Genomic DNA, 10,665 nt, shown 5'->3' with positions numbered 1-10,665 from the left:
TTACATACAGTAATAACAAGAGGATATCACAGAGGTTTTTTACCTTTTCAAGTTGTGCATTCTGTTTGGACTTGTAGAGAAACTCTCCCACAGCCACAAACACAGAGAGAACAAGGCCAGCAGCTAGGATGATGAATATCCCTCCGATGTTCTGAACCCCAAGAGCACTGGCCTCTTTACTCTCCTCCTCTGGACAGCCATTTCCTCTCCACCACTTCTCTTTCATCATGTGCAGCTTCCCTTCCTCCTGAAGCTGAAGGATGGCTATAGTAACCTTATCTCTGTATGGAGAGCCTAAAAAACCCAAAACACATTAGTTCAGGTGAGCAACAAGCATAGGTGATTAAGAGCTATTGTTTTTCCTATAACGACACAGGTTATTTTCCTTTATTCAGTACTAGCCTGATATAATTCACATTACATAAAAGTAAATCAAAAGCAAAAGTTATTTGTTTAAACAAAATAGGCTCTCAGGTTACATTTTAAAATAGCTAAGTCAACCAAAACGTTAGAACAAATGCTATCTAAACACATCATAGATAGGTACCATCAAGTACCAACATGTTTTTAGTTTTGTCATAGTCACAAGGTTTGTCAGACAGTCACCATTTTACAACTAGCCAGGTAGTGGTAAAACATCATAATATTGATACTGTGCTGTTTGGTTTGATATAAAAACTAAATACTGTACATGCTAACTCAATACAATAATGCACCATGTAGTGATAGTTAGATGGACAATAGATAACAGTAGACACCTTCTGGTCAAAAGATAATTGCATAATTTTATTACTCATTTATTGTAGTGAAAGAATTAACAAGTGACATAAAATAATCTAGGTTAAATAATATTACCATTAACAATACTTTTATTCTGATATACTTTCTATTCTGAGATCCCATTCTTTTCTATTTTAATTGAAATTCAGTTTTATTTACATAGAACCAAACTTATCTCAAGGCACTTTACATGGTATGTTAAAGCCTTGCACAATTAAAACCCATCAGATCAGTGGGCATTAACTACATTGCAGTCTCTATTTGTCCTAATTTCACGGTATGCATGTAACATTGTAAAATAATATTGGTAATGTCTAGCATTATTACTGCATTTTTCCCACAGGCTCAATATTAATAACATAATAAAGCAAAAAAAAAAAAAAAACATCAGTGGGGCTCTTATTTCCACTTATTTTAACACTAGTTTTTTTAATTAAAGCCAGTTGCCATGTTTAATCTATGCTAATGCTTGCTCTGTGAGTTACCTTCCAATGTAAGCCCACTTTGTGCCTCTGTCAATGACACAATGACACTTTTTTTCACAGCAACCATAACTGTACTTCCTAAATCCTCTTCCTACCACCCCTTGCTCTCCTAGGCAGTTAAAAATAATGTGGTTGGGTCTCTGAATATGTGCTCAGGCGGCGATTTGCTGACTTTGATTTGTATTTGAGTTTGAAACCATGCTGTAGGTAGTAAAGCATTTCCACTCAACTCAGTGTGTCTGTTCAACTAAGTTAATCACGTCCTTCCTCCACTGACAGACACATACTGTATGATAATGTCTTACCTTGGCTGAAAGTTTAATAGAAAAACACATTGAACCTTTACCAAACCCTCCTTTAATGACATCCACAGTAGTGATGGGAAGTTCCGTTCTTTCAACTGACTGGGATCTTTAAGTCTCGTTCAGTAAAGTGAACGAATCATTTCGAGTCAGTCGTTCATTTCGTTCATTTACAGCAGGTGGCGCTGTGGGTGTTGTAATAATGGCCGCGATTCTCAAACACTATATACTGACCACTAGCAATTCAAACCATGTGAAAACCAAGCAAATACGCATCACATTAACGTGACTTATGGCCTGCATCTTCCTTGCCATTGTTGTTTAACAGCGCGACAGACAGTCGCTTGGTAGCATTAGGATCGGACTGGAGAGCTTTCTGCTCGCTACAGAGCCTGTGCGGCTCGGTGGTCACGTGACAAGTGAACGAATGACCCATGGGTATGGGGTGCCAAATGTAAAAGGAGCACCTATGACTAGTTTTCTCATTTCACTAAATTTCTCATTTAACTAAATGACACAACATGTCACATTTAGTTAAATGTGCAAAAGTCTAAATATAAATGTTAAATATAAATGTAAATGTTAAATATAAATGTAAATGTTAAATGTTAAATATAAATGTTAAATCTAAATGTTAAATGTTAAATCTAAATGTTAAATCTAAATGTAAATGTTAAATGTAAATGTTAAATGATCGAACTGAATATTTAAGTAGACTCCACCCCCTATTATCCTAGATCAGTGACGCGGACTCAAACACGTCAAACAGTACGCATAGCTCCGCCCACATCTGACTCTGGATCGATGCACGAAAATACTGGAGAGAAGCCTGAAGTCGAAGCCATCATGGCCACCAGCTCCCACTCCCTCCCATTGGGGGAGATTGAAGGGGCTGTAACGGCAGGTGTGCGGGCTGAGGCTCCGCTTCAAACTGCTGTTCTGTCGTAAACACCATTAATGAGGAGTTAAGTAGGTTTAAATAGAATATTTCTGTGGCGCCGGTGGAGAATTAGTTGGCTAACTATACTAGCTAGCCGAAGTCACATCCAGGCTAAAAACAAAAGTTTATATGTGTTTATATGTTCATATGTGGGCGGGGTTTGCCCGCGTCTCTGATCTGAGACCAGCGCTGTTTGAGGGTAGGGGTAGAGTCTACTTGCCCATTGATGAATATTCAGTTTACACTCGGCGAACATTTAACATTTACATTTAACATTAACATTTACATTTAACATTTACATTTAGCATTTACATTTAACATTTACATTTAGACTTTTGCACATTTAACTAAATGTGAGAAAACATGTTGTGTTATTTAGTTAAATGTAAGAAAACTAGTTATAGGTGCTCCTTTTACATTTGGCACCCCATACATGGGAACGAGTCCCAAAAGAACTTTAGTACTTAGTGCTCGCCACTGAGCCTGAGCTGTGAACGATGAACTTTGAACAAGAACGATGAACTAAATCGCGCAGCCGAGCTGCCTTTTAAAGTGAAAATTAAAACTTATTTTGACAATTAGTGAGGCTTTTAAAGCAAAAAGTAACAATAAGTTCCCTAAAATATTTACCTGGTGCATTGGTGCATTTATCTTGGCCAAAACGTGACATTATTATTATTATTATTATTATTATTATTATTATTATTATTATTAATATTAATATTATTAATAGTAGTAGTAGTAGTAGTATTTATTATCATCATCATCATCATCATATTTTATCATTGTGGCAGAGTATACAGGACCACAAAATCAACATGTTGATATTTGCACATTGCAAGTATTTATTTACAAACACTTTAAATTATATACATAATAACACTACACACATCTACAAGAATCAAAGACCACTAATTAATTATGATTCCATGAATAAATAGTATATGTCGGCTGTCAGGTGACAAATAAATAAACGTCAGAAATCAGACATCACTCATTTCCTTGTTTATCAGTCCACACAGCACCGTAGCTGAGCCACAGCTGTGACATGACAAAAGAACAAACGAACGATCCATAAGAATCCGTAGGATTGAATCAGGAACGAACTAGAGCGCTTGCTGCTCTACAGAGCCTGCGCACTCCGGCTGTCACGTGACAAAAGAACTAATCCTTGAGGAACGACGCTCAGTTGAGTCAGTCCTGAACGAATCATTTCTGTTTCCGGTCCTGCTGACTGAGCTTAAGCAGCTGCTGCCATGTGGCGGGAGAAGGTACTGCGAGTACTGAACGAGTCGTTCACTGAGAGGACTCGTTCCTCCCGAGTCACATAAAAGATTAGTTCATATTGAACGAATCGTTCACGAACGACACATCACTAATCCACAGTATGAACTGCAGTAGTTACTTCATTAATTACTCGTGATTATTACTAGCAGGGCAAATCTACTTGCTTTAGTTTGTTTAACTTATTTAGTTTTAGTGACCTGTGTGTATACGCAAACACGTGGTTAGCTAGCCGCCCTAAGTATTTCCTTGGTTAAATCAGTGTGTACAGTAAAGGTGACATTAAAAAATAAGGCACAATAAAAATAGTGCCTCATAAAGACGTAAAGCTTGGTCTATATATGAATGCAGCTGCTTATTTCAGTTTTGAAGTGCTTGTTAATACTATCTGCTAAATGGGAACCATTTAGAGCACCCTTAGCAGCTGCATTACTGTCTGGTTTGGGAACTGCACTGTCTCCGATCACAAGACCCTACAGCAAATAATGAGGACAGTTGAGAAAATTGTCGAGGTAGCTTTACCCTCTCTTATAGATATTTACACCACACACTTCACCCGCAAGACCAGCAGCATTGTGGCTAACCACACCCCCTCACACACACTCTTCACTCTCCTGCCATCTGATAGGAGATTCTATTTAAAGGTTATTTAAAAGCCCTAATCACTTTTTGGCCGGAGCCAGCCAGCCAGTTTTTTTTACCATTTCTTGTCTTACCACGTTTTTGCCTGCCCTGGATAAACACTCATTAAGGTGCCTTTTACCCAAGTTTTGTCTTCCGTGCTGTGCATTTGGGCCAGAGCCAGAGTTCTGATGGGACTTAGAGAGATCACATTTCTCCTACATTAGCTTCTATGCACTGGCTGCCTGTAAAATGTAGGACAGAATTTAAAATTCTCCTACTCACCTACAAAGTCCTTAATGATTAAGTTATTTCTTATCTAAACCTCGTAGCTCCTTATGCTCCCAGCAGAATGGTTCGTTCTCAGAGCGCTGGTCTACTTGCGGTTCCTAGAGTCTTTAAACGTAGAATGGGAGGCAGAGCCTTTAGATACCAAGCTTGTTTCCTGTGGAATGAACTCCCTGCTTAGGTCCGAGAAGCTGACACACTCTCCACCTTTAAGATGAGGCTTAAAACCTTCCTTTTTGATAAAGCTTATAGTTACAGATGATTCAGGTGACTGGCAATAATTGTTAGTCACAGGAAAGGTCTCTTAGTTAAGATGCAATAGACATACAGTTGATGCTGGGGGACTTAAGTTATACACTCCTTCATCTCTTCTATTCAATAACCTCCCATCATTGTTTCATGTTTAGTAACCTTGTCCCTTTTCTCCAGTAGTTGTGCTTCTCCCCCTCTCTCCCCCCACTCTGTCATCACCTACAGGTATCATCGGACTCTGAGCTTTGTGTTCGTGATGGGCAGCTTTGGATCCAATCTGTGTCCAGTTACTGTTCCAATTATCCTGCCTGTGCTCTGTTTGATGTTGCTGTTGTTGTTCTTTCCTCCCTGTCTGTTCCCTCATCCCAACCGGTCGAGGCAGATGGCCGCCCACATTCAGCCTGGTTCTGCTGGAGGTTTGATTCTGTCCACTGTTGCTGTCAAATTGTAATTAATTACAGTTAAAGACTTGCTGTGTGTGAGATTTGTTGGGTTTAGTAGTGTAAGGTCTTAAACCTTCTTTTGTAAAGATCTTTGAGATAACTACGTGTATGTTGTGATTTGGCTAGGGCTGGGCACGTTAACATCTTACATTAATGCAAGATTTTGTTAACGCCAACAACGCAATTTATTATATAATTTATTATATATATTATATATATAATCTATAAAATAATATTTGGAAAGTCCATTGCTCACTGGCTCTTAATACATGCACAGACAAACAAAGGGTCACACGAGGAGGAGGCTGTTGATCAGTACTAGCCGGAGATATGCTTCTCAACAAATCAGAGCCTTTGGGGGTAGGGCCTAAGACTTCTGAATGAACTGGAACCGAATAGAACTGGCGGGGGCACATACAGTACATTGAGAAAGGTAAAGGTGTCTTACATAGACATCCATCCATCCATCCATCCATCCATCCATCCATCCATCCATCCATCCATCCTCCCTCTATTCCGCTTAATCTTGTACATGGGGTCGTGGGGGGGCTGGAGCCTATTCCAGCTGACTATGGGCGAGAAGCAGGGTAAACCCTGGACAGGTCACCAGTCCATCACAGGGCTCTTACATAAACATTTGCAATTTAAATCTTTGGGAATGGCGGAGTTCAAGTTGTTCACAGCATATCTGAATCAGTTGAATCACTGTAGTGCTTTGAGTCTGAAGTATCACTTAAATGCAATACACACCAGTGATGCCAGCAAATCACTCATCTAAACAGACAGCAGAGGGAGACTTTGGAGGTAACGTGTGTGACAAGTACAAAACAAAAGCAAGGCAAGCTAACAAATGCCAAACTGCAGGTCAATTAAAGTTGTGGAAAGTCTTGGCCTGAGGAACGTTAATAGAATGGCAACGAAAGACCACACTCAGCCTCCCTCATGACGCATCATCACAGGAAGAATACACGACTTGTATGAAAAGGAGAGGACTATAAAATTTATGGCATTACAATGTGCACCAACTGTTGCTTTCAACATAGAGTAGTAGTTTTAAAATAATAATGGGCGATATACTACTTTTGAATTTGCTACTGAATGCTTCTCATTAATTCATTAATTGCAGTTAATCGTAGAAAACTCAAGGTTAATGTGATTAAGGATTTTAATCGCCACCCAGCACTCAATGGCACTAAATGAAATTGAAATGGATTGAATTAAATAGCATTCTGGGAGTTGTAGTTATATCATCTGTTCAAGTCCATGGCAGTAGTCAGTAACGTTAGTGATACATGCACTACATAATATCAGTGGGCCAGCTCTATTAGTCATGTGTTATTGTCTCATGGGCTAAATAATAATTAGATACCAACCCTGTTTTTCAGGGTTGGTATCTAATTATTATAAGACCGCTCCCACTGAAACTCAAAACCGGTCAAACACTGGTGACAGCTTATGCCAGGGGTGGGCAAACTTCCCCCTCGAGGACCAGCATTCCCCACTCCTGGCCGGGGGCAACTTGGGGTTCAGTGTCTTACCCAAGGACACTTCAGCACATGACTCAGGCAAGCCAGGAATCAAATTACTCATCCTATAATTAGTGGACAACAGTTCTAACTCTTGAGCTGCTAGGGTAAGTTACTGCTTTCATCTATGAAGAGCATATTATTATTATTAAAGGTCAAGGGTATGCTGAAGCCTATTCCAGATTTCATTTGGGTGAGAGGCGGGGTACAGTCAAGTCGCCAGTCCATCCATCAGGCAACATGAACAACCTGAACAATTTATGCTAAATGGCCTTGCTACTGTATGTGGGAATGCAAACTGCAAATGGAAAAGAGTATGGTAAAGTTAGGGGTTAGTAATACCCTGCTGTGACTGAATAAAAATAGGCCACCGAAGTGACTGATGTATACAGTATACAGTATATGTATAATACTCTATGAATAAACATGTATACTGTTATACTGTATATATATATATAAGATAGAAAATAGTGAAATAGTGTATGTGTACGTTTTATGGGATAAGACTTTAATAATCCCACAATGGGGAAATTTTTGTGTTTACAGCAGCAGCATGACAGATAAAACAGAAAAAGTAAACACTAGCAGTAGAAACGTTGTGCAAGGAAATAACTGTAATAATAGTGCAAGGAAAAAACAGTAAACAACAGTAATAACAGTAAAACACCAACAGAAAAGTAAACACCAACAGTCAAAAATTGTGCAAAAGTAAGTAATGGTAATAATAGTGCAAGAAAAACAACAGTAATACAAGTAAAACACTAACAGAAAGAGAAATAACAGGTTGTGACAATTGTGTGTCACTGTAGTACTGTAATATATTGTCTTATGCTGGGGGGGGGTGACCTGCTGTAGCACTCCTTCCTGCACTGTGGGTGTAACAGTCTGATGCTGAAGGAGCTGGTCAGAGCCTTTACAGTGTGGTGCAGGGGGTGGGAGGGGCTATCCATGATGGATGTTAGTTCAAGATAAGAAAAACCTTTAATTAGCGTTTGTCATCGTTGCAGCAGCAGATCAGCTCTTAACGTTTCTCGAGAAATTACTTTTTCTAGTATACTTTGATATTCCATTTCTGGCAATGTATCACATTGCCTAGTTATTCTAAAGAATGCAAATTTTTACACATTGCTGGTAACACGTATGTATGATGGAAACTACATAGCGTAATGAAAATAGCAATAATAAATTAGGATGCATATTTAAGGGCTGTCTAATCTTGCTCTCTGCAACAATACTATATAGTTTACTTTACTATATTGACATAAATATCTGTAAAATGAGTAATCTTAGCTAATTGTGGTTCCAAGTGTTCAAACAGCTATGTTAAGAGCTCATAACCCCATTTTAAGTCAATCACTGTAACTGCTGATGTTGCACCTCAATATTGCCTTGATCAGAATAAAACAAAATTTCAACAATTGTCCAAATTAACACACCACGCACTTTAGGCATCTAAATAATTCCCTTGTATTATGCATTTATTTAATGTAGTCTGTGTGGGCTGTGAGACAGAACGAACGGTGTGCACATATCATTCTCTTAAAGTCGTGAATTGCTTTCAGTGAGCATCTACAGTAACTGAATCTGACAAATAAAACATGTTTTGAGCATGCACAGTGACAATCTACTTTCATTGTCACTGTGTTCTAAAACCACACATACAAATATCATCATACTGTAGCATCAGAACCCTCTCATGTTCCAGCCATAATGCTTTTACACAAATCAATGAAGGCTGCAACAGGCTTTTCAGGTAAGCAGCTATAGGAATGTTAAAAAGGCAGGTACACATAAGTTATGTTATTGTGGCGGTTCACAACTCAGCACCGGTGTCCGCAAGAAGATAATGTTGATCTGCTGTGATTCATGTAGCAACTCTAGGCTGCTCCATCTGTATAGTATATAGTTCAACTGTAAAAAGAAAATCATCTCTTCCATATTTTTCAGTTTGTTGGTTTGCAATATGTTTGTTAACATCCTAGTATCTTTTATGAATTAGCTAGTTTGTTGTGCCTTCATATTCATACTCTTTCTCGTAATTTAGTCATTACACAGTATTACCTAATGTGTTTTGGTTGACTTTGCGTATTTCAGAATTTTATGCATCTGCAATGACTTACAAATTCTTCATATTTTAAGTTTTGTTTCCTGCATCTACAGGCATGTTCAGTTTCTGTTTGTATGAATGCTTGCCTTTGTTTTACTAGTGCTTACTAGGTTTACTTCTCAGCTTTTAAATTCCCTATTGTAAAACAGTATATAATTTTCTTGTTTATGTCCTGAGTCTTGGAATTACTGGGTCCTCTAAACTGGCCGCCATCTTAGATGTGTGAAACCTTGTTAGTTGGTTAGCACATTTGTTACAGTATAGAACATAGAATAGGTTACAAAAATAAAAGCTTATGCTTTTTAGTGTATTACAATTGTAGCATACATACCCATTGGTGTGCCAACCCCATAGGCTTTAGAGTCAATGAGGCCTCCAATTTGAGTAAGATTGCAGTTACGTTGTGTAGCAAACTCAATGGTTGTGGACTCCATAAGGAAAGCATAGTCCGAGGTAAGCACACGGTGAATGCCTTCCTCAATGTTCTTTACCATCACTGAGTGTCTCCGGCTGCTCATGAATTCCCACATCTTATCATAGGTGGAGATCTTGGTTTTCTGTGAGGAGATGGTACAGATGCAACACAATATAATGTATATCGGTATCTAAATTGTCTTAGAAGTTGTGATGTCCCAAATAACAAAAGCCATTATGAATTGTGGAGCTTATGTATGTCCAAGCACATATACAGTATATGATAAATGGTAACAGCAGCACATGTAAACTTCCACTGTGCCACGGTAGAAAGCAGGGCTTCCTTGGAACACCTGTAATTACAGAAAAAAATCTAAGAGCACATAACCATCCAGGGGTGATGCTTTAAAGGCATTTTTGCATCTTTTGAAACATAATGAAGTCACATCTTCAAGGTCCTGCCCATCATTATTGTGTGTAATGACTTTCGAAATTTTAGATCAACTAAGTGATTCGCGGAGTGCCTATCAGAATCTTTCTGAGTCACCCTTGACAAATCAGGTGATTGAGCGTGCAAGCTTCAGACTGCTGATAAGGGGAGAGCAGTGGCTGTGAATACATGGAGAGCCAGATAAACACGTACATTCCAACTCAGGCAGAGAGCCGTGGTAGAAACTACAGCTGATTATACTAAAAAAATAATATGGGAAACAGTAAAAAGATGGAGTCAAACAGCACTATGCTCGCTCTCCTCCTTTATCCACTTGTGCTTTTTTTACCCAGTTTCTTCCATTTAGTTATTCAGTTAGTTATACCTCTCACTCCCTCCCACTCTCCCTCAGTTATTATTAAAGGTTGTCTGCCTTCTTTGTTGATGCCACGCTTCATCTTCATCTTCCCTAAACAGTACACACGATTTGTTTTCTCCTGCTGACGTGATAAGACATAAACGCTTCAAATTTGCTGTCTTGTCCTCACTTTGTTTAAATATTTACTTAATTATTTACTTACTTAGTATTTGTGTAAGGAGCATTTCCATGCATTATCTAGAGCAGAGGTGGCAAACTCAAATCCTCGAAGGCCATTGTCCTCCTGGTTTTCCAACTCTCCCTGCCCTAGCTAATACTGATAACGTTAACGTTCGGGTGTGATTTGTCAGTCAGCAGCTGGAAAAGCTAAACATATAGCCACCATCTTTATAGCGAATAACACAGCTTGACCAC

General features: G+C 38.8%; 1 protein-coding gene across 9 annotated transcripts in view; it reads right to left on the bottom strand.

The window, feature by feature from the left end:
* grik2 (glutamate receptor, ionotropic, kainate 2) overlaps window positions 1-10,665 on the bottom strand; it is a 291,491-nt gene that overhangs the window by 35,900 nt on the left and 244,926 nt on the right. For 6 of the 9 annotated variants that reach the window (XM_029128421.3, XM_029128417.3, XM_041067654.2 and 3 more), the window contains 2 exons: window positions 9,360-9,585; window positions 44-294 (listed from right to left, as the gene is read on the bottom strand). In XM_029128421.3, coding sequence (XP_028984254.1) covers window positions 44-294; window positions 9,360-9,585 — 477 coding nt within the window. Of the gene's footprint in view, window positions 1-43; window positions 295-9,359; window positions 9,586-10,665 lie in introns of those variants that run through there. The other 3 variants (XM_055503078.1, XM_029128420.3, XM_041067655.2) reach the window with 2 other exon arrangements.

Source organism: Betta splendens, chromosome 16 (genome assembly GCF_900634795.4).
Source record: "Betta splendens chromosome 16, fBetSpl5.4, whole genome shotgun sequence".
NCBI classification, from domain to species: Eukaryota; Metazoa; Chordata; class Actinopteri; order Anabantiformes; family Osphronemidae; genus Betta; species Betta splendens.
Note: the sequence above shows the minus strand (reverse complement) of the source record. Positions and strands in the feature narration are given on the sequence as shown.